This window comes from Hypanus sabinus, chromosome 11 (assembly GCF_030144855.1).
Source record: "Hypanus sabinus isolate sHypSab1 chromosome 11, sHypSab1.hap1, whole genome shotgun sequence".
NCBI classification, from domain to species: domain Eukaryota; kingdom Metazoa; phylum Chordata; class Chondrichthyes; order Myliobatiformes; family Dasyatidae; genus Hypanus; species Hypanus sabinus.
In genome coordinates, this window is record NC_082716.1 from 80,048,097 (window position 1) to 80,073,789 (window position 25,693).

The window sequence follows — 25,693 nt, forward strand, 5'->3', positions numbered from 1 at the left end:
AATAGCGGGAATAGACCTATCAAGATCAGAAATATATAACAACAAGTCATCAGCATAGAGTGATAACTTGTATAACTTCTTTCTAAATCTTTTTATTAGTATTAGTAATATAGACAGAATACAAATGATATATTGATAAAGAAATTACCAACATACACATTCCATTACATATGAAAAAAAACATACATAATAGTTACAATATATAAGAGTTTACCAAGACCTAAGCCATAAGATATATGTATGGACATAGTAAATCTAAATATTTCATAATGTATAATATAAAGAAAACAGAAAAAGGAAAGAAAAAAAGAACAAAAAAAAAGAATTTTTAATGCAAAACTAGCTAATCTAATAATTATAACTAATAAGTAATAAAAAAAGAAACAAAAAAAAGAGAAGGAAAAAAAAAGGGGGGCTGTTTATAATATCTCACAAAAATAAGTATTCATCAATGCTGTCACTTCCGGTCCTCTCAAAATACATAAGCTAAAAGCTGGGAAATCAAATGAACTTGGCACAGGGTCATATTACATCATATGAAAATGTTGAATAAATGGTCTCCATAACTTTTCAAATTTAATAGAAGTCTCAAAAGTACCACTTCTAATTTTTTCTAAATTTAAACATAACATAGTTTGAGAGAACCAATTAAATACAGTGGGAGGATCAATTTCTTTCCAATTCAACAATATAGATCTTCTAGCCATCAGAGTTAGAAATGCAATCATTCGATGGGCTGAAGAAGATAAATGCAGTGAGTCTAACATTGGTAAACCAAAAATTGCGGTAATAGGATGAGGTTGTAAATCGATATTCAAAACCGCAGAATATCAAAAATATCTTTCAAATATTTCTCCAAAAATGAACACGACCAAAACATATGAGTTAAAGACGCAATTTCAGAATGACATCTATCACAAATAGGACTTATATGAGAGTAAAAACGAGCTAATTTATCCTTGGACATACGGGCCCTATGTACGACCTTAAATTGTATTAGTGAATGTTTGGCACATAACGATGATGTATTAACTAATTGAAGAATTCTATCCCAATTCTCACTAGAAATACTAAAACTAAGCTCTCTTTCCCAATCCTTTTTAGTCTTATAAAGAGGCTCTGAACGTATCTTCATAATTATATTATAAAGTTTTGAAATAAGCCCTTTTTGGAAAGGGTCTAATTCAAATAAACTCTCCAAAGTATCTGAAGGCACAAAATTTGGAAACGTAGAGAGTACAGAACTTAAAAAATGTCTAGTCTGTAAATATCTAAAAAAATGAAATCTTGGCAAGTTATATTTGTTGGATAATTGCTCAAAAGACATGAAACAATTATCTAAAAATAAATCAGAAAATAGTAATCCCTTAGTTTTCCAAGCCGAATAAGCTTGATCTATAATGGAAGGGTGAAAAAAACAATTAGATACAATAGGACTATTTAAAACGAATTGAGTCAACCCAAAAAATCTCCGAAATTGAAACCATATACGCAAAGTATGTTTAACTATCGGGTTGTCAATTCGTTTCGGCAATTTAGAAAGAGCAAAAGGGAGAGAAGTCCCTAAAATAGAACCCAGAGCATAAGCTGATACCGATTTAGTTTCTAAACTCACCCAACAAGGGCCAAAAGATCCACCCCCATCTTTCAACCAACATAACAAATATCTAATATTAACTGCCCAATAGTAAAATCTGAAATTAGGTAATGCTAACCCGCCTTCCTTTTTTGTCTTCTGTAAATATGTTTTACCTAACCTGGGATTTTTATTCTGCCATATATATGAAGAAATTTTAGAGTCAACATTACTAAAAAAAGATTTCGGGATAAAAATTGGTATCGCTTGAAAAATATATAAAAACTTAGGTAAAATAACCATCTTAATAGCATTAATCCTATCTATTAGGGATAAAGACAGAGGTGACCACCTAGTAAACAAACCTTTAATCTGATCAATTAAGGGTAAAAAATTAAATCTAAATAAATCTTTATGGTTTTTTGTGATTTTGATCCCTAAATAAATAAAAAAGTCATTAACTAATTTAAAAGGTAAATTTCCATAAATTGGGACCCGTTTATTCAATGGAAACAATTCACTTTTATTAAGATTTAACCTATACCCAGAAAACTCAGTAAATTGAGCCAATAATGATAAAACTGCTGGAATGGATTTCTCCGGGTTAGAAATGAATAGTAATAAATCATCTGCATACAAAGATAACATGAATATCTGTCCCACGATTAATACCCAAAATATCCTGTGATTGTCTGATGGCAATTGCCAAAGTTTCTAAGGCAATGTTAAATAGTAATGGACTAAGAGGACATCCCTGTCTAGTGCCCCGAAATAGGCGAAAAAAGGGAGATCTTTGATTATTGGTAAACACTGAGGCTACTGGAGTATGATAAATCAATTTAATCCATGATATAAATATCGGACTAAAATTAAACTTCTCCAACACATTAAATAAGTAAAGCCATTCAACTCTGTCAAATGCTTTCTCCACATCTAATGAAATCACGCATTGTGAAGTATCATGTGAGGGAGTATAAACAATATTCAACCATCTCCTAATGTTAAAAAAAGAATAACGATTTTTAATAAAGCCAGTTTGATCATCTGAAATAATTTTGGGTAATACCTTCTCCAATCTAGATGCCAGTAACTTGGAAAAAATCTTGGAGTCTACATTCAATAAAGATATAGGTCTATAAGAAGCACAGTTAGTAGGGTCTTTATCTTTCTTCAATATTAAAGAAATGGAAGCTCTATAAAAAGATTGTGGCAAATTCCCTAATCTAATGGCTTCCTCAAAAACCTTACCTAACCAAGGGGAAAGAGTAGCGGAAAAAAATTTTAAAAATTCAACTGTATAACCATCTGGACCCGGTGCTTTCCCAGAATTCATTGAGGAAATAGCCCCTTTAATTTCTACATCCGTAATAGGAGTATCCAATATCAAAAGATCATCAGATGATAATCTTGGAAAATTTAATTTTCCAAGAAAATCAGACATGGTATTATAATCTTGAGGAAATTCAGATTGATACAGGGAGGTATAGAAATCTTGAAATGCCTTATTTATCTCATCATGATTAACTGTCAGATTCCCATTCTGCTGACCAATCTTAGTGATTTGACGTTTAACCAAAGCATTCTTCAATTGACTAGCTAACAGTTTACCAGATTTATCACTATGTATATAAAAATCAGATTTAGTTTTCATTAATTGATTTTCAATCGAGGATGTAAGTAATAAACTATGTTCCATTTGAAGTTCAACCCTTTGTTTGTAAAGCTCCTTACTAGGAGCAATCGAATATTTCTTATCAATCTCTTTAATTTTATCAACCAATAAAAGAGTTTCCATCTTGATACGTTTCCTTAAACCAACAGAATAAGAAATAATCTGTCCACGTATATAAGCTTTAAAAGGGTCCCAAAGTGTTCCACAGGAAATATCATCTGTAGAATTAGTTGAGAAGAAGAAGTCGATCTGCTCCTCCATAAATTTTATAAACTCAGAGTCTTGCAACAAGGTAGAGTCAAATCGCCATTGTCTAGCATTAGAAGCTGTATCCGTAAATTTCATAGAAAGTAATAACGGAGCATGATCAGAGATAGCTATAACATCATAGTTACAACCGATTACCAATGGAATAAAACAAGAGTCTACAAAAAAATAATCAATTCTTGAATAAGAGTGATAAACATGTGAGAAAAAAGAAAACTCTTTGTCATTAGGATACCGGAATCTCCAAATATCAAAAACTCCATTGTCAGTCAAAAAAAGAGTTAATACAAGTGGCCGACTTATTAGGTAAAGTCTGAATAGATAAAGATTTATCCATCAGAGGATTTAAACAACAATTAAAGTCACCACCCATTATTAACTTATATTCGTTTAGATTGGGTAAAGAAGTAAATACTTAAAAAAATCAGGACAATCCACATTTGGAGCATAAACATTAACCAAAGCAACCTTTTTATTACAAAGTAAACCCGTAATTAACAAAAATCTGCCATTCGGATCCGAAAAAATATCATGTTGAACAAATGAAATAGAGGAGTCAATAAAAATTGAAACTCCTTTTACTTTAGCATTCGAATTTGCGTGATACTGTTGACCCCGCCAAAATCTAAAAAAACGAAATTTGTCCTCCCTCCTCACATGAGTTTCTTGTACAAAAATGATATGAGCATTAAGTCTTTGGAATACTTTGAAAATCTTCTTTCGTTTAATTGGATGATTTAAACCATTAGTATTCCAAGACACAAAATTAATGGTCTTGCCATAATTCTATAATCAACCCTTTGGTATAAAAAGGGTTAACCAACTTATAAATTCATGCACCCGGAAGAGGAACAAAAGTAGTGAGAAGACCCGGAAGTGACGACAACACAGACATATTTGAAGTTCAAAAACAGCCCAAATAAAAAACTAACACAAACTGGTACAAAAAAAATAGAATTAGAAAACAGACCATCCCCCCACACCCCGAGAAAAAGAGAAAAAGCCAAAATATGACTTAAAAAGAGAAAAAGTAAGACTAATCCTACCCCCATGTCAGCTGAAGAACACTCCATATAAAAAGGATATATATAAAAGAATCACCCCAACTTTAAAAATTAAAATCGCTCTAATAAAAACCATATTTCTAAGTATAGTTAGTTGTAAAAAGAATAAAAATATAATCACTAAAAAAAAACTTATAAATCGGGCTCTGGCCCAGACAAAACAAAAAATATTTAAGCTAAGATAAGCGATGCATTGTACGGAAGAAACGCGAAAAATATAAACATAACGCCATCTTAAGCAAAACCAAAAATCTTTTCCAAAAAACCACCATCTTAATCAAGGAAAAATTCACCTTCAAAGAATTAAAAATATTCCTTCGAAGGAACAAAGTTAATAGACAAATATGTAGTTAAATGATTAAAGTGTATAAGGCAAAACAATTAATATGACACAAACACACTTTAACTTAAGTATAAAGTATATGATGAACCTACACCAATAACCAGATTTTAATTCTGGTTTAAGAGATCGAGGACCATCTTACACGATCAGAATCGTTCATTTATTAGAGACTGGTGTCTGTAGCAGTAGGGAAGTTCTCCTCCAGATATTTTCTCGCTTCTGAAGTTGAAAGGAAAACCTGTCATGGAGCATTCGACGGAGATATTCGAAGCTTCGCAGGGTATAGAAACGCAGGTTTCAGATTTTTCTCATAACATTCAGCCATCAACGGTTTAAAAAGAAGCCTTCTTTTTAAAAGGTCTGGACTAAAATCTTCGATCAGGCGGAAGCAAAAATCTTTGAATTTAATCATTCCTGCTCGACGAGAAGCTCTTATAAGTTGTTCTTTGTCATGTACATAATGGAACCGGACAATTACCACCGAAGGTTTGTCTGTAACACTCGGTGATCGACGCCGAATTCTATGTGCCCGATCCAATAAAGGGGGGTTATTCGGGAAAATCGTCGGAAACGCTTCTTTTAAAAGTTGAGCAAAATATTTCGAAGGGTCATCTTTTTCTATGCCGTCTGGAAGACCAAGTATACGTAAGTTCTGTCTTCTGGACCGATTCTCAAAATCGTCACTCTTGGCTTTAAGGGCTTCCATCAGCTTAATGGTCGAAATTAAATCCTGTTGCAGTTTTCCAATAGTCAAATTTCGCTTCCGAGCATCTTCTTGCAGAGACGCAATAAGAGCTTGTTGCTGTTTAATTACTAAATCCGTCTTAACCATGTACTCTTGAAAAGCCTTTATATCTTCTTTAAAAAATTGCTGTAGTTCAGCAAATTTTTTAACCAAAAACTCCATAAACAATTCAAAAGTTAATTGAGTTTGTAGTGTCGGAGCCTGCTTTTTTCCGTTACCGTTCGGATTACGTCCGGGATCCCGTCCCTTAGACCTGAGAGACATTTCTGTTTGCATATCTTCAAAAGTTCACAACAAACTCTTGGCAGTAAATCCAAAAAAAATGAATAAAGAAACTTTCGGTATAGGTAAAAATAAGCTGAATAAGGGTGATCAAAGGTTAAAAAAAGTAAAGGTTATGGAGCGAATCCAAAACAGTACTCACTCCATGAGCGTCTCCAGCTGAGTGATAACTTCTTATTACGGGTAATACCAAAAATATTAGGAGATTCACGAATAGCAATGGCTAAAGGTTCTAATGCAATATTAAATAATAAAGGACTTAAGGGACAACCTTGTCTCGTACCACGAGATAATTGAAAAAAAGAGGATCTATAATTATTCGTAAGAACAGAAGCAACAGGTTTATAATATATTAAATTAATCCATGATATAAAATTAGAACTAAAATTAAAATTTTTCAAGGCATTAAATAAGTATGTCCATTCAACTCTATCAAAAGCTTTTTCAGCATCTAATGAAATAACACATTCTGGGGTTGTGGGTGAAGAAGTATAAATTATATTAATCAATTTTCTAACATTAAAAAAGGAATATCGGTTCCTAATAAAACCAGTTTGATCTCCTGAAATAATCTGTGATAGTACCTTTTCTAACCTAATAGCTAAAATTTTTGTAAGAATCTTAGAGTCTACATTTAGTAGCGATATAGGGCGATAAGATGCACATAAAGTAGGATCCTTATCTTTTTTAAGAATTAAAGAAATAGTAGCTTCATAAAAAGACTGGGGTAGTCTCTTCTTAATGAATGCATCATTAAAGATTTCACATAGCCAAGGGGAAAGCAAAGAAGAAAAAGTTTTTAAAAATTCTATAATATAGCCATCAGGGCCAGGAGCTTTCCCTGAATTCATCGATGAGATAGCCTCTCCTACTTCGGCCATAGAAATAGGAGCGTCAAATAAACTTCGATCTTCATCTGTCAGTTTGGGAATATTCAAATTGTTAAAAAAAAATTATCCATCATAGATTGCCATCAAATTCTGATTGATATAAAGATTTATAAAAATCTTGGAAAGTATTATTGATTTCTTTATGATCAGTAGTCAGATTACTGTCTTGCTTACGAATTTTAATAATTTGTCGCTTAGTCGAAATAGCTTTTAATTGGTTAGCTAACAATTTACCAGTTCGATCACTATGAATATAAAATTGAGCCCTGGTCTTAATTAATTGATTCTCAATTGAAGAAGATAATAATAAGCTATGTTCCATTTGAAGCTTAACTCTCTTCTTATAAAGTTCCTTGGTAGGAGTCACGGAGTAAATCTTATCAATTTCTTTAATTTTATCCACCAATAAAGCTATATCTAAATATCTTTGTTTTCTTTTACCAGCGGAATATGAGATAATTTGTCCACGAATAAAAGCCTTAAAAGAGTCCCAAAGTATTCCTCTGTCAATCTCTTCGGTATAGTTTGTTGAAAAAAATAAGTCAATTTGCTGTTTTAAGAAGGTAGTAAATTCTGGATCTTGAAGCAAAGTAGCGTTGAGTCTCCAAGATCTAGTATTAATGGAAGAGTCTGAAATCTTGATAGATAATTTCAAAGGTGCATGATCCGAAATAGCAATAGAATCATATTTACAATCAGTAACATCTGTTAGTAAATAATGATCAATAAGAAAATAATCAATTCTAGAATAACTATGATATACATGTGAAAAAAACAAAAATTCTTTATCTTTAAGGTTCAAAAACCGCCACATTTCAGTAATTCCCGAATCAACCATAAAAGAGTTAATAAGTAAGGCTGATCTATTCGGAAGAATTCGAATAGGTTTAGATCTATCCATCAAAGGATTCAAACAACAATTAAAATCTCCACCCATTATCAACATATATTCATTTAGATTAGGAAGGGAAGTAAATAAACGTTTAAAAAATTCAGGGCAGTCAAAGTTTGGAGCATAAATATTAACTAGAGCCACTTTTCGATTAAAAAGTGAACCAGTAATCAACAAGAATCTGCCCTGTGGATCAGATATAATTTCATGATGTATAAACGAAATTGAGGGGTCTATAAAAATAGACACACCCCTAATTTTGGCAGTACAATTCGAATGAAATTGGAATGGATTTCTCAGGATCAGAAATAAATAAATCATCTGCGTATAATGATAACTTATGTATATCCATCCCACGAGTAATGCCAAAAATGTTCGGTGATTCTCTAATAGCAATTGCCAAAGGTTCTAAAGCAATATCAAACAATAATGGACTAAGAGGACAGCCTTGTCTAGTACCCCGAAATAAACGAAAAAAGGGAAATCTTTGATTGTTAGTAAAAACCGAGGCTACTGGAGTATGATATATCAGTTTAATCCAGGAAATGAATGTCAGACTAAAATTAAACTTCTCAAGCACAGTAAATAAGTATGGCCATTCAACTCTATCAAATGCTTTCTCCGCCTCTAATGAAATGACACATTCTGAGGTGCTACGTGATGGAGTATAAACAATATTCAATAATCTCCTAATTTTGAAAATAGAATAGCGATTTTTAATAAAACCAGTTTGATCTTCCGAGATAATTTGAGGTAATACCTTCTCCAGCCTGGATGCCAGTAACTTGGAAAAGATCTTGGAATCTACATTCAATAAGGATATTGGTCTATAGAATGCAGTCAGTAGGGTCTTTATCTTTTTTCAATATTAAAGAAATGGAAGCTCTATAAAAAGATTGTGGCAGTTTACCCAATCTAATTGCTTCTTCAAAAACCCTGCATAACCAAGGAGAAAGAGTAGAGGAAAAACACTTTAAAAATTCCACTGTATACCCATCTGGACCTGGTGCTTTCCCAGAATTCATAGAGGAAATAACCCCTTTAATTTCTGCATCCGTAATAGGAGTTTCTAATATTGAAAGATCATCTGATGATATTGATAATTTTGGAAAATTCAATTTCCCAAGAAAATCATACATGGTATTATGATCACGAGGGAAATCGGAATGATACAGGGAGGTATAAAAATCTTGAAAAGATTTGTTTCTCCCATCATGGTTAACTATCAATTCACCATTCTGTTGACAAATCTTAATAATTTGACGTTTAACCAAAGCATTCTTCAATTGATTAGCTAACAGTTTACCCGATTTATCACTATGTATATAAAAATCAGATCTGGTTTTCATTAATTGATTTTCGAAGATGTAAGTAATAAACTGTGTTCCATTTGAAGTTCAACCCTTTGTTTGTAAAGCTCCTTACTAGGAGCAGTCGAATATTTCTTGCAAATTTCTTTAATTTTATCAACCAATAAAAGAGTTTCCTTCTTAATATGTTTTCTCAATAATCTGTCCACGTATATATGCTTTAAAAGTGTCCCAAAGTGTTCCGCAAGAAATGTCATCCGTGGAATTAGTTGAAAAGAAGAAATTGATCTGTTCCTTCATAAATTTAATGAAATCCGGATCTTGCAGTAAGGTAGAATCAAATCGCCATTGCCTAACACTAGAAGCTGTATCCATAAATTTAATAGAAAGTTTCAATGGAGCATGATCAGAGATGGCTATAATATCATAATTACAACCAATTACAGATGGAATAAAACGAGTCAATAAAAAAAAATCAATTCTCGAGTAAGAATGATAAACATGTGAGAAAAATGAAAACACTTTGTCCTTAGAATGCCGAAATCTCCAAATATCGAAAATTCCATTATCAGTCAAAAAAGAATTAATGTAAGTGGCTGACTTATTAGGTAAAGTCATATAAATCTGGATATAAATCTGTCCAGCAAATGATTTAAACAACTATTAAAGTCACCACCTATTATTAACATATATTCATTTAGATTAGGTAGAAAAGTAAATAAGGACTTTAAAAAAATCTGGATAATCCACATTTGGAGCATAAACATTAACCATAGCAACCTTTTTGTTAAAAAGTAACCCAGTAATTAACAAAACTCTACCATTCGGATCCGAAATAATATCGTGTTGGACAAATGTAACAGAGGAGTCAATAAAAATTGAAACTCCCTTTACTTTGGCATTCGAATTCGAATGGTACTGTTGACCCCTCCAAAACCTAAAAACATGTTGATTATCCTCTTTCTTCACATGAGTTTCTTGTACAAAAATAATATGTGCATTCAGTCTTTGGAATACTTTGGAAATCTTTTTCCGTTTAATTGGATGGTTTAAGCCATTTGTATTCCAAGAGACAAAATTAATGGTCTGAGCCATATTTCTAAAATCAAACCTTTGGTATATAAAGAGATAACCAAATTATGAAGTCATGCACCCGGAAGAGGAACAAAAATGAGGGGCGGACCCGGAAGTGATGACATCCCGGACATTTTAGTAGTTTAAAATCAGCCCAAATGAAAAAACTAAAAAAAGAATTGATAAAAAGAACAATAAATTTAGAAAAGAAACCCCCATCCCCCCACCCAAGAAGAAAAAGCCCATCCCAAGCCGGGAGAAGGCTGGGGGAAAAAAAGGAGTGATACTAAATCTACCCCCGTATCAGCAGAAGGCAACTCCAAATATATAAAGGAGAGAAAATAAGATCCACCCAAACTCCAAAAAAGTAATTATCACTATACTAAAACAAGCTTCTTAATATAATTGCTAGTAAAAAAAACCAAAAATATAAACACTAGTAACTTATAAATGGGGTTAAAACCCAAACAAAAAAAAGTTAAAATGTGATAAGAAATGCATTATAGGAAGAAGACGAGAGAAAAAAATGGCGAAATAAAAAAAAGCAAGAAATATTTTAGAGAAGAAACTGCCATCTTAGTCACACAAAAAATGAAAAGGATATATATCAAACCGTTAAAAAAAATTCACCTTCTAAGGATTAATAATAATTACCAAAAATAAAGTACAGTGGTTAAAGTAAAATAAGATTAGTACATTGAAAAAAAAATTAATTAGAATATGAAATATAGAATAAACCTACACCAATAGCCAGAAACAAAATCTGGTTTTGGAAACAAAAACTATCTTGTAATGATCAAAATCATTCCTTCATTAGAAACAAGAGTCCAAAGCAGTACGTTAATTCTCATCCAGAAAGCTTCGAGCTTCAGATGTGGAGAGAAAAACACGCTGTGGTGCATTCAGAGGTGAGATTCTACGCTTTGCAGGGTATAAAAGCACTGGTTTTAGACTTTTCTCATAACATTCGGACATCAGAGGTTTAAAAAGAAGCCTTGCCTTCATTACTTCTGGGCTAAAATCCTCCACTAATCGAAACTCGAAATCTTTGAATTTAACCATCCCTAAACGCCGAGACACACAAATAAGTTGCTCTTTGACATGCACATAATGAAATCGAACAATTACAACAGGTGGTTTAGATGAAGAACTTGATGATCAGCGCATAATTCTGTGGGTGCGATCAAGTAACGAAGGACTGTCCGGGAATACAGAAGGGAACGCATGTAGCGGTGTGCTACACGCAGCGCTAAAATAACGACACAGAGTCGGTAAACCGCAGTTTTATTTGAACTTCACAACCTTGCTTTAAAGCCTCACTGATCCCACCCTCCCCGGGCGCGGATGCTGTAGGGACACGTACTCACAATCCCCCGCAGGCTTTTCTCTTTGTTGGTGAAGCAGACCTAGCGCCCTTTTGGGACTGGCCTTTGAGCCGACGCGCTGGCTATTTGTGAGCCGGTTCGAGTGCGCTAGGAAGTGGGTCGCCACATAACCCCCCCCCCCCCCCACCAGAACCGGCAATACACCCCCCAATGTCCACAGTCTGGGCCGGACCCTGTTTGGGAGGTCGGCCCCTGCGCCGCGGTGCTGGAAACTCGACCGGTTGCGCCATCCACATGGGCTGGTTTGAGTTGGTCCACCATGAAAACCTCCTCTCTCCCCCCAACGTCCAGCACGAACGTGGACCCGTTGTTCCTGAGCACCGTAAACGGCCCCTCATAGGGCCGTTGCAGCAGTGGCCGATGCCCACCCCTTCGTACAAACACAAACTTACAGTTCTGCAGGTCTCGGGATACGCAGGTCGGGTTCTGCCCATGCTGCGAAGTGGGTATGGGGGCCAGGTCACCGAGCCTCTCGCGTAGTCTGCCCAGGACTGCTGCGGGTTCTTCCTCTTGCCCCCTTGGGGCTGGTATGAACTCCCTGGGGACGACCCAGGGTGCGCCATACACCAACTTGGCTGACGAGGCGTGCAGATCGTCTTTGGGCGCCATGCGGATGCCGAGTAGGACCCAGGGAAGCTCGTCCACCCAGTTAGCTCCTCTCAGGCGGGTCATGAGAGCTGACTTTAGGTGACGGTGGAAACGCTCCACCAGGCCGTTCGACTGCGGGTGGTAGGCAGTGGTGTGGTGCAGCTGTGTCCCCAAAAGGCTGGCCATAGCTGACCACAGGCTGGAGGTGAACTGGGCGCCTCTGTCGGAGGTAATGTGGGCCAGTACACCAAAGCGGGACACCCAGGAGGCGAACAGTGCCTGGGCGCAAGATTCGGAGGTGGTGTCGGTGAGCGGGATCGCCTCTGGCCATCTTGTGAACAGGTCCACAATAGTCAGGAGGTGCCGTGCTCCTCGTGACACTGGCAGGGGGCCCATGATATCCACATGAATGTGGTCGAAACGCCGGTGGGTGGGGTGGAACTGCTGCGGCAGAGCTTTGGCCGCACCTTGGCCGTCTGGCAGTGCATGCACAGTCTGGCCCATTCACTGACCTGCTTGCGGAGTCCGTGCCAAACGAACCTGCTGGAGACCATCCGGACGGTTGTCCTGATGGAGGGGTGCGCTAAGTTATGAATGGAGTCGAAAACGCGTCGCTGCCAAGGTGCCGGGACGACGGGACGGGGCTGGCCGGTGGCGACATCACAGAGTAGGGTCCTCTCACCTGGGCCTACGGGGAGGTCCTGGAGCTGCAAACTGAACTGTAACTCTGTAACTCGGAATCTCCTCGTCTGCCTGCTGCATCTCTGCCAGCGCCTCAAAGTCTACCCCTTAGGAAAGGGCATGAATGTTAGGGCGAGAGAGCGCGTCCGCCACGACATTGTCCTTACCCGAGACGTGCCGGACCTCCGTCGTGTATCAGAGATGTAGGACAGATGACACTGCTGGCGGGACGACCAGGGATTGGACACCTTTGTGGACGTAAAGGTAAGCGGCTTGTGGTCCATGAACGCGGTGAAGGGCCTAGCTTCCAAGAAGTACCTGAAATGCCGGATTGCCAGGTATAGCGCCAACAGTTCCCGGTCGAAAGCACTGTATTTGTGCTCGGGTGGCCGCAGGTGTTTGCCGAAAAACGCCAGGGGTTGCCAGCGACCCGCGATGAGTTGCTCCAGTACCCCACCGACTGCCGTGTTAGAGGCGTCCACTGTGAGGGCGGTAGGGACGTCCATTCTGGGGTGCACTAGCATCACGCCGTTTGCCAAGGCTTCTTTCGTTTTAATGAAAGCGGCGGCGGACTCCTCGTCCCAGGTAATGTCCTTGCCCGGACCCGACATCAGGGCAAACAGGGGGCACATGATTCGGGCAGCTGAAGGGAGGAAGCGGTGGTAGAAATTGATCATACCTATGAATTCCTGAAGACCTTTGATCGTGGTGGGTCGGGGGAAATGGCGGACCGCGTCTACCTTAGCTGGCAGAGGGGTTGCCCCGTCTTTAGTAATCCTGAGGCCCAGGAAGTCAATGGTGTCGAGCCCGAACTGGCATTTGGCCGGGTTGATTGTTAGACTGTACTCACACAGTCGGATGTAGAGTTGATGGAAGTGGGACAGATGCTCCTGACGACTGCTGCTGGCTATGAGGATGTCGTCCAAAGAGATGAATGCGAAGTCCAGGTCGTGTCCCACCGCGTCCATTAACCGCTGGAACGTCTATGCGGCATTCTTCAGGCCGAATGGCATGCGGAGGAACTCGAAAAGGCCGAACGGGGTGATGAGAGCCATTTTGGGGACGTCGTCCAGATGCATCAGGATTTGATGGTATCCCCGGACGAGGTCTACCTTGGGGAAGATCCGTGCGCCATGCAGGTTCACTGCAAAGTCCTGAATGTGCGGCACAGGGTAGCGGTCCGGTGTGGTAGCTTCGTTCAGCCTGCGGTAGTCGCCGCATGATCTCCAGCCCCCTGACGCTTTGGGCACCATGGGCAGGGGGGAGGCCCATGGACTGTCGGACCGCCGGATGATCCCCAATTCCTCCATCCTCTTGAACTCCTCCTTTGCCAGTGGGAGCTTGTCCGGGGGAAGCCGCCGAGCACGGGCATGGAGGGGTGGTCCCTGGGTCGGGATGTGGTGCTGTACACCGTGTCGGGGCATGGCTGCCGTGAACTGCGGTGCCAGAACCGATGGGAAATCCGCCAGGATTCTGGTGAAGTCGTTGTCGGACAGCGTGATGGAGTCGAGGTGTGGGGCTGACAACTGGGCTTCTCCCAGGGAGAACATCTGAAAGGTCTTGGCATGGACCAGTCTCTGCCTCGGCAGGTCGACCAGCAGGCTGTGAGCCCGCAAAAAATCCGCACCCAGAAGCGGTTGGGCTACGGCAGCCAGTGTGATATCCCACATGAACCTGCTGGAGTCGAACTGTAGCTGCACCATACGTGTACCGTAGGTCCTTACCGTGCTGCCGTTCACTGCCCTTGGGGGGTACCCGGTGCCCTGTTGTGGGTGCCATAACTCGTCGGAGGTAAGACACTGATCTTGGCTCCGGTGTCGACCAAAAAACGGCGTCCCGCCCTCTTGTCCCACACATACAGGAGGCTATCACGATGGCCAGCCGCCGTAGCCATCAGCGGCGGCTGGCCCTGGCGTTTCCCGGGAACTTGCAGGGCGGACTACAGTGGCGGGCTTCTGCGCCCCACCGCTGGTGGTAGAAGCACCATTGTTCGTTGGTCTCCTCACCCCTGCCTCTGGGGTTAGCGGACTCTGTGGCTGGGCCTGGTCTGGTTTGCTGCTGGGAGCGTGGCCTGGTGATCTGTGCGACGGACGCCCCACTCTCCTTCTTGGCATTCCACAGCAAGTCCGCCCGGGCTGCCACCTTCCGGGGGTCGCTGAAATCCACGTTGGACAGCAGCAGGTGTATGTCCTTGGACAGCTGCTTGAGGAATGCCTGCTCAAACATGAGGCAGGGTTTGTGTCCGCCGGCCAGAGACAACATCTCATTCATTAAAGCCGATGGAGGTCTGTCTCCCAAGCCATCCAGGTGCAGTAAACGGGCAGCCCGCTCGCGCCGTGAGAGTCCGAAAGTCCTTATGAGCAGGACTTTGAATTCCGTGTACTTGCCGTCCGCTGGGGGAGACTGTACAAACTCCTCAACCTGGGCCGCTGTGTCCTGGTCAAGGGAGCTCACCACGTAGTAGTAACGTGTGTCCTCTGAGGTTATCTGCCGAACGTGGAATTGGGCTTCTGCTTGCTGGAACCATAGATGAGGTTGCAGCGTCCAGAAGCTTGGCAGTTTCAACGAAACCACATGAACAGATGCGGCGTTGTTCATCTCCGGTCCAAAAATCGTTTGGACCATCGGGGTCACCAATTGTAGCGGTTTGCTACACGCAGCGCTGAAATAACGACACGGAGTTGGTAAACTGCAGTTAAAGAACGATTTTATTTGAACTTCGCAGCTTCGTTTTAAAGCCTCCCTGATCCCGCCCTCCCCGGGCGCGGATGCTGTAGGGGCACGTACTTACAATCCCCCGCAGGCTTTTCCCTTTGTTGGTGAAGCAGACCTGGCGCCCTTTTGGGACTGGCCTTTGTGCCAACGCGCTGGCTATTTGTGAGCCGGTTCGAGTGTGCTAGGAAGTGGGTCGCCACACGCATCCTTTAAAAGTTGAGCAAAATACTTCGAGGTGTCCCCTTATTCAATACCTTCCAGGAGACCAAGTATACATATGTTCTGTCTTCTGGACCAATTTTCAAAGTCGACACTCTTGGCTTTAAGTGTTTCCACCTGTTTAATCGTCGAAGAAAATTTCTGCTCCAGTTTTTCAATTATCAAGTCTCACTTCCGAGCGTCCTCTTGCAAAGTTGCGATTAGAGCTTGCTGCTGTTTAACTACTGAATCAGTCTTATCCATAGCATCCTGGAAAGCCTTTAGATCTTGTTTGAAAGTTTGTCATCGTTCTTCAAATTTTTCATTTAAAAGCTCAAATAACATATCATAAGTCAATTCAGTATGCTTAGGATCGGTCTTTTTTTTCTTTCCGTTGCCGTTAGGATCTTTCCCAGGGTCTCACCCTTTAGATCTCAAAGCCATTTCTGTACTCATTTCTTCAAAATTTACAGTACACTCTTAAACATAAGTCCAAAAAAGTAGCAAGAATCTTTTGGTGTAGGTAAAAGTAAGTTAAATAAGGGTGATCACAGGTTAAGAAAAGTAAAGGTTATGGAGCGAATCTGAAACAGTACACACTCCACGAGCGTCTCCTGGTGACGTCCTATTTCAACCTTCATTAAGTGATCCTACGCTCTTCTTGGGAGGAATAAAGGTGCTTATTCCTTCATGGATCTGTTCCAAGAAGGCCGATTGATGTCTTTTGAGAAATTAGTAACTAAATACTCACTCTCGTATTCACATTTCCTGCAATATCTTCAGGTCAGAAACTTCTTACAAGAATATTTAAGTAATTTTCCATATATACAAGATTCTGACCTGTTAGATATTATTTTAAAAATGAATCCTTCAGTGAAGGGTTTTATTGGGAAAATTTATAATTTATTGTTACAACAGCACAATTACCCTTCACTGAAGATTAAGCAAGATTGGGAGAGAGAGCTTAACATGATCTTGATAACAGAAGATTGGTTGCGGATTTTGAAGTTGGTTAACTCTTCTTCGATCTGTACCAGTCACTCTTTAATTCATTTTAAAATTGTACATCGTTACTACTTGACAAAGGACAGACTGTCTAAAATGTTTCCTAATGTTGATAGTGTGACAGATGTAAAAGCGAGACAGCCACATTGACACGTTTTGGTCGAGTTCTGTACTGAAACATTTTTGGAAGTACATTTTCTTTACAATTTCTAAATTTTTAAAAATTAATTTACAACCTAATAAATTGACAGTTTTATTTGGTATAATCCCTCAATATATTCATGGTATTTCTCCATCAGGCCAACATGTAATTGCATTTGTTACATTATTGGCCAGAAGCGCTATTTTATTGAAATGGAAAAATGTTCCTGCTCCTACTTTGATACAATGGCTTTCTCAGGTGATGCTATGTCTTAGTTCGGAGAAAATCGTAAGTCGAACTTTTGATCTTCAATTTGATTTTGAAAAAAGGTGGGTTTTTAATGGAAGCTTGTATGATGTATAGCCCCGGGGTCGTGCTCCCAATGGGTTTTTTTTCCAGTTAGTAGGGGTGTTTTTTTTAGTTCATAGGGGTTCTTTTCTTTTTTTCTTTCAAAAAATATTCTTAACACTTTATTTTTTCTTATTATTGATATATTGCTTAGCTTTGTTAATCAGTTATTTGCTAATTTAATGCTTTATTGTACATAATGACATAGTGACAATGTATCTTTTTTTGTTGATCTTCAATAATAATTAATAAAAAAGATTTTAAAATGAAAATCATTATATTATCATTAGAGACCTTGTTGCATGAGAGACAGCACTGGTAATTCAACTTTCCCAGGTTGTGGTGTTTTAGGCGTAATTTGCCTTTCCCCAATTTAGAAGTACTGATAAAGGAGAATAATAGCAGTACTTAGGGAAGGCATACTGCAGAGTTCATCCAGAGCCAATTTCAGAAATGAGACAAGTGCAATTACACTGAATGGATTATACTACAAACCCGTCCCCATCAGCTACCCAGAGATGGAGGAACAGATATGTAAGCAAACTATGGAAAAATTAGAAAAATATAACAGCAACAAGGTTGTCATAGTGGGAGGCTTTAATGTCTCTAATATTGATTGGTGCTTCCTTAGTACAAGGAGGTTAGTTTGTTAGGATGTCTTCAGTGCATCCAAGCAGAGTTCTTGAAACAGTATGTGGAGAGTATAACCAGAAGAGAATATGCTGGACCTAGTTCTAGGAAATCAGACAGCCAAGTAACTGACCTGACAGTAGGTGAACATTTTGAGAAAAGTAACCACAACTCATTTTGTTTTTAGATAGTTATCAGTAAAGATAAAATTGAATCTCGTAGGAAGTTACTAAATTGGAGAAAGGCAAATTGTGACAGGATAAGACATCAGATGTGTGGGCATTATTTAAAGATTGGCTGAGCAAAGCTCAGGATCAAGGATGAGAAAGTGAACCTTGGATGACCAGAGAGGTCCAAAATTTAGTCAGGAAGGAAAAAAAAACACACTTAAGGTTCAGGAAGATAAAAATCAAACTGTGCCCTTGTGGAATATAGATAGCAGTAACGTGTTTAGCAAATGATTAGGAAGGCTTAAAGGAGCCATGAAATGTCCTTGGCGGGCAGGTTCAAGGAGAACCCAAACACATTACAATAACTCAATAATAAAGACAATAAATTGAGTCAGAGGAAGTAGTTTAGTTGCTAAGGGAGTATTTTGGGTCAGTATATACCAAGCAGAAAGAATTGGAAGACAGTGAAAACCGAGTGGGGCATGCTAATCTGCCTGGATATTAAGATTAAGGAAGAAATCCTGTTATTTCTTATGAAAAGCATTAAGGTGGATAAGACCGCAGGGTCTGATGGTATATATTCTAGAATATTGAAAAAAGCAAGTGAGGAGATTGTTGGGGTTCAGACAAGGATCTTTGTCCTCACTAGCAACAGGTAAGTCTTGGAGGAATGGAGAATAGCAAATGTTATGCCTTTATTCAAGAGGGAAATGGGAATAATCCAGGTAAGTATAGGCCAATGACCTTCACATCAGTGGTAAAGAAGCAATTGGAGAGGATATCGAAAACGAGATGAAGAGTCCTTGTGAGAGAGTCCAGAGATTGTGGGAACATTTCAATATTGGGCAAGTGGAATTGAGTGACATTATCCCCTCTGGGTTCAAGAGCCTGAAAGTTGATGGGTACTAACCGTTCCTGAACCTGGTGGTGTGAGTACTGAGGCTCTTGTACCTTCTTCCCAATGGCAGCAATGAGAAGAGAGAATGGCCTTTCTTGCAACAACACCGGATATAGATGTGCTCAGTGATGGGGCAGCACTTTACTCGTGATGGACTGGGTCATATCCACTACTTTTTGGAGGATTTTCTGTTTCAGGGCTATACCAGGTTGTGATGGAACCAGTCGATATACTTCACACCACACATCTATAGAGGTTTGTCAAAGTTTTAAATTCAGCATGACATCCTAACAAACTCCCAAGGAAGTCAAGGTGCTGCAGTGCTTTCTTCATAATTGCTCTTACATGGTGGGGTTCATTCGCCCACTACTATCATCTGATTTGAGTTAATTAATATGGTTTCCTTCCGATTTTTCTTTAAATGGATTTGAGTTGGCGGATTGATTTTTTTTTTAAATGATAACACCAAAGAATTTAAAGTTGCTGACCCTCTCCACCTCTGATCCTCCAATAAAGACTGGTTTGTGGTCCTCCGGTTTCCTCCTCCTGAAGTCAATAATCAGCTCCTTGGTCTCGCTGATATTGAGTAAATGGTTGCTGTTGTGGCACCACTCAGCCAGATTTTCAATCTTCTTCCTATGAATCTTACAAAAAGTAGTGGATTTGGCCCAGGCCGTCACAGGCAAAGCCCTCCCTACCGTTCAGCACATCTACACAGAGCTCTGTCACAGGAAAGCAGCATCCATCAAAGACCCTCACCATCCAGACTATGCTCCCTTCTTGCTGCTGCCATCAGGAAGGTGGTACAGGAGCCATAGGTACTCCACCAGGTTCAAGAACAGTTACTAACCCTCAACCATCAGGCTCTTGAACCAGAGGAGATAACTTTACTCAACTTCACTCATCCTATTGCTGAACTGTTTCCTCAACATATGGACACACTTTCAAGGACTCTTCATCTCATGTTCCTGATAGTTATTGCTTTCCTTTGTATTTGCACATTGGTTGATAATCCATCTTGCTGGGTAAAGTCTTTCATTGATCGCATTGTCTTTCTTGGATTTACTGTGTATGCCAGCAAGAAAAGAAATCTCAGGATTGTATATGGTGACATATAAAGTGCTTTGATAATAAATTTGCTTTGAAATTAAAACTATATTACTTAAGTTTATCAGTTAAATATTTTAAATACAGTTTAGACATGATGCCTTTTTTCTATTGTCTAAAAATTATATTAATTTTTAAACATATTTTCTGAAATGCTTCATTTATTTCAAACTATCTGTTGTACTTTTATTAAAAGTAAAACAATGAATACACATAAAAATAAGCAACAGGGCTCAGGCTTTCTCCTTAAAAGTACATAATTATTGATATTAATTCATTAATCAATGACAATCTTAGTTCAAAATTACCATTGCAAACATGAGAATTTTTTTTAGATTATCGCAGATTTGGGAACACACTTTCAAAGAGATTTGCCACCCCTACTCTAGATGCTGAAGAATTCACTAGGACAGGCAGCATCAATAAAAATAAGTGGACAGCTGGTATTTCAGGTCGACTGCCCAGATGAAGGGGCTTGATCTAAAACGGCTTGGGCCAGGAACGATGTCGCACCAGATTCCAACATCAGCTGCCCACGTCTCCCAAAACATCCTATTCCAAGTTCCAACATAGGAGAAAATGACAGGGCAAAATACTGAAGGACACTGCCCAAAGCTTTCTTAATCGTCCCCACTGGATCCTGGGAGTCTACGGTGCATGACCACTCAAACTGGAGGAAGAACGTTCAGAATGGTAGAGGACCTTGATGCCCATGCACCGGGAGGTCAGACACCTTGCTTGGGCAGCAGAAGTACACTAGCCACTCACCACCTGCCCCGTGGAAGAGTTTGTGGTTTGCACATTGGCCTCACGAGCCGCCTCGGAAACCAGGATACTAAGGTGGAAAAAGGTCCTCCACCATCCTCCGGACCCCAGTTGGAGCGTCACCCCAGACAGCTAGGCTGAATCCTCCACCCTCTGCGCATTGCCACCCGAGTCGGGGGCGTTGCAGTTGAATGGAGCCCCGCGACACGGTACCGGGAGCCGTGAACTCCGAGCCCGGGGCCTGAGCTCAGGCCCACTCCCAGGAGTTGTCCCCGCTCAACACCGATATCGCCGACTGGCCACTGCACTTACTGCTTCACGTTCTCTCCGAGCGCCTCCGTCAAGGTTTTCTTGGCGGCCTCCAGCTCGCTGACTTGAGTCGCCATGACGCGACCTCCTCCTCGCCGGAGCCCGGGGGGCTGTCGCACGGAGATGGGCAGCGAGCTGCCACCAGGCGCCCCCTGTAGGAGCGGAGGACCGCTCGCCCCGCAGCTGGCCGGCCGGGAGGGTTCCCTCACTCCGCCACGGCGACGCGGGACGACCAGCACCCGGAGTGACAGACAGCTAATGTACACCGGGCAGCTCACGAATCGAAAGCTGCAGATGTTAGACATCTGAAAGGAAACCTTCGGCAACTGGAAAAACTGCGTCAAAATATCAGGCTCAATAACCCCGCGTCAGACGTTCAAGCCCACACAGCACGTTAAGCAAATTATTACCATGTTCATAAAATATAATTCAAAATGCATACAGCGCAGGTATACAGTAAACAGCACAGTGACCTAGCGACGTTCGTGAAAAATAAGAAAAATCACATCGTTTTAAATAACCAGAAAGAGATCAGGAGTAGGAGTCGTTTGTCCTTTGACTATTTTAAATAGCCTATGGTCGCCTAAGTAACTGATTTCAACATTTTCCTAATTATGGCCATAGACCCCAGGTTGGGAACCCTGGTTTACACCACCTTCCTGATCTTGATTATGGCCAAGATCTTCCTGTACAATGCATACACCCCCTCCCCTTTTAGGTAAGGAAGCCAAATCTGTGCACAGTAATTTAGGTGTGGCCTCACCAACACCCTGTAAAACTGTAACAGATTCCTCTAGGACTTTTAGATACAAGTCCAAGGGATTTGGTGACTCTTTCTGTTCCTATGTCACAAAGTGTTATCGTCTTAGCAGTTTGTATGGTATCTATCTCTGGTGTTAGAATCGTTTTAAGTTCATTTCTCTCTATGTATAGTCATTTGATTTTCCAATATTATTGGGATACTTTTAAAGAAGACTGATCTAGAACAATTATTTACAATGTCCATGCCAGGGTGGGAATCAAGAGAGAAGGACTGACAGTGCGGTAAAGTTTTGTTATTCTCAGCTGTTCTATCTGGAGGTGGTGTAAACCAGGGTTCCCAACCTGGGGTCTATGGACCGCTCAGTTAATTGTAGGGGTCCATGGCATAAAAAAGGATGGGAACCCCTGGTGTAAATGGAAGGCGATGAATGAGGATAGCAGTGAGAAAAGAAAACATTGTTGCAATTAGTAAACAGAATCAGGTTTATTATCACTGGCATATGTCTTGAAATTTGTTAACTTAGCGGCAGCAATACAGTGATACATGATATTATAGAAAAATATAAATAGCTTCAGTCTGACGATCTCAAAGTGCATTTAATTTGATGAAGTTGACAGCCATTATCACAGCAGCAAGGGTTTCATGCAAATATCCATGCAATTTTTTTGAGTAATCACTAGCTGGTGGAGCACGTTGCAGGGTATCCTGCTGGGCCACACCTGCCTGCTCACTGTAAAATCGGTGACTCGGGGTGGACGTGGAGTGGGGCTCAGCAGACCGTCCTGCAGGGTGGGAATTGTAATTTGTGCGTGGTGAAGCAGGGATAAAGGTAATGACTGAGGTGCTGACTCTCCACACACACACACACACACACACACACACACACACACACACACACACACACACACACACACACACATACACGCAAGCACGCACACACGCGCACGCACACACACACACACACACACACACACACACACATACACGCAAGCACGCACACACGCGCACGCACACACACACACACACACACATACACACACACATACACAGACACACACACAGGCATACACATGCAAGCATGCACACACACACACACACAGGCACAGACACACACGCAAGCACGCGCGCGCGCGCACACACACACACACACACACACACACACATACACACGCATGCAGGCACACATACACACAAGCACAGACACACATGCAAGCACGCACGCGCACACACACACACATACACACAAACACACACATACATACACACACACGCACACACAGAGACAGACATACACGCGCGCGCACACACACACACACACACACGCACGCACACACACACACACACACACACACACACACACGCACGCACACTCCCCCCACACACACACACATACACATGCACACACACACACACACAACACACTCTCTCTCTCTCTCTCTCACTCTCTCTCTAAGCTGTTTTGCTACCTCATTTGTGCCAACTTGCATATTTTACCATTCCAATTAATATACATATATTCATTTCTTTTTTATTTATATATTTCAGTAACATTTCATTAAAACAATAAACTTATCATGGCCTATTCAGCAATTCCTGTGGCCCCAGTTTCTCGTTTGTTTACTTGTGGCCCTGCAAACTTTGGCTTGGCCCCCCTGGAGCCATATTGTCCACATTGAGAACCATTGGGCTACTCAAGACCAAGCCAGTGCTATCATTCAGAAAGTTCATGGCTGATCTAATTCTTTCAAAGTATTAACATCAATCCATAGAAAAGCAGTCAAAGTACAAAGAATTCCAAATATGTCTCACAAATGCTCTATATCCAACATCTACATTTATTCCCCCAGCAATAAATAGTAATGTTGGCTTTCCTACTGAGTTTCTGCAGCTGCAAACAAGCATTTTTCGATCCTGTTCTGGGACACACAGACCCCTTTGATTTTCACAGCACTGCTGTCTCTCACCATCCAGATAATGTGTTTCTTTACTAATTTCTCCTGCCAAAATAGACAACAAAATATTTTTGAAAGTTGCATTTCCTCTGAGTTTTTTTTGGGTTATGACAGACCGCTTGAAGCTGAACACAAATATGATTTCAGACTGCTTGCATCAAGTAAGAATTTGGAGGAACAGAAAATTAACTTTTATTGAACATCAGGAACAAAATAAAATCTGTAGATGGTGGAAATCAAAGCAATACTCACAAAATGCTGCAGGAACTCAGCAGGACAGACCTCTGGGGACCTCCCATCCACATCCACTGATCTCATAGTTCCTTTATCCCACACCACCTGCTTCTACCATCTGGCCAAGACCCACAAACCAGCCTGTACAGGTAGACCCATTGTTTCTGCTTCTTCCTGCCCTACCGAACTTATATCTGTGTACCTTGGCTCTGTTTTATCCCCTTTGGTTCAGTTCTTTCATAGCTACATCCATGACACTTCACACACTCCTGATCTTTTCAAAGATTCTAAGTTTAATTGCCCCAGTTCTCTTACTTTGAGCATGGATGTCCAGACCCTATACACTTCCACCCTCTATCAGGAACCTCAAGGTTCCCTGTTTCCTACTGGACACCAGATCCAAGCGCTTCTCTTCCACCAACACTCTCCTCCATCTGGTGGGATTGGTCCTCACTCTAAATAATTTATCCTTCGGCTCCTCCCACTTTCTTCAAACCAAAGGTGTAGCCATGGACTCTCGCATGGTCCCAGCTATGCCTACCTGTTTGTCGGCTACACGGAACTGTCTATGTTCCAAGCCTATACTGGTATCACTTCCTAACTTTTCCTATTCTACATTGACAACTGCATTGGTGTTGTTTCCTGCACCCATGCTGAGCTTGTCGACTTCATCAACTTTGCCTCCAACTTCCACTCTGCCGTCAAATCTACCTGGTCCATTTCCAACACCTCCTTCCCCTTTCTCGATCTCTCTGCCTCTGTCTCTGGAGAAGCTTATCAACTGAAATGTTTTATAAATCCACTGATTTTCACAGCTACCTGAACTGTACCTCTTGTCCTCAGCTTCCACCCCAGCATCCGTGGCTAGCCCATAATTCTCGTACTTCCACCATCTCCAATGGGATCCACCAAGTGCCTTTCCCACCCCCCACCCCCACTTTCCGCTTTCTGCAGGGATCACTCCCCACGCAACTCGCATGTCCATTCATCCCTCCATCCTGGCACTTATCCTTGCAAGCGGAACAAGTGTCACACCTGCCCCTTACACCTCCTCCCTCACTATCATTCAGGGTCCCAAACAGTCATTCCAGGTGAGGCAACACTTCACCTGTGAGTCTTTTGGTGTCACCTACTGTATCTGCTGCTCCTAGTGGGCCTCCTTTATATCGGTGAGACCTGACATAGATTGGGAGACCACTTTGCTGAGCACCTATGCTCCATCCACCAGAAAAAGCAGGATCTCTCAGTGGCCACCTATTTCAATACCACTTCCCATCCCCATTCCAATATGACAGTCTAAGGCCTCCCCTACTACCACAATAAGACCACACTCAGGTTGGAGGAGCATCACCTTATATTCTGTCTGGGTCGCCGCCAACGTGATGGCATGAGCATTGATTTCTCGAATTTCCATTAACTACCCCTCCGCCCCTCACCATTCTCCATTCCCATTTCCCTTTCTCACCTTATCTCCTTACCTGCCCATCATCTCCTCTTCCCTTTCGTGCATGGCCTTCTGTCCTCTCCTATCAGGTTCCCCCTTCTCCAGACCTTTATCTCTTTCACCAGCTACCCAGCTGTTTACTTCATTCCTCCCACCTCCCAGTTTCACCTAATACCTACTACCTTGGACTTCTTCCTCCCCTCCCCACCTGCCTACTCTGACTTAACATCTTTTTTCTCCAGTC

At 40.9% G+C, this 25,693-nt stretch overlaps 1 protein-coding gene across 3 annotated transcripts in view; it reads right to left on the reverse strand.

Moving 5' to 3' along the window:
* Positions 1 to 21,421, reverse strand: part of tada1 (transcriptional adaptor 1) — a 101,292-nt gene extending 79,871 nt beyond the window's left edge. Inside the window, exon 1 of one of the 3 annotated variants that reach the window (XM_059984828.1) lies at positions 21,060 to 21,401. In XM_059984828.1, the coding sequence (XP_059840811.1) occupies positions 21,060 to 21,361 (302 nt within the window). In that variant the 5' untranslated portion in view covers positions 21,362 to 21,401. Of the gene's footprint in view, positions 1 to 21,059 lie in introns of all 3 variants that reach the window. The other 2 variants (XM_059984829.1, XM_059984827.1) reach the window with 2 other exon arrangements.
* Between the last annotated feature and the right edge of the window lie 4,272 nt (positions 21,422 to 25,693).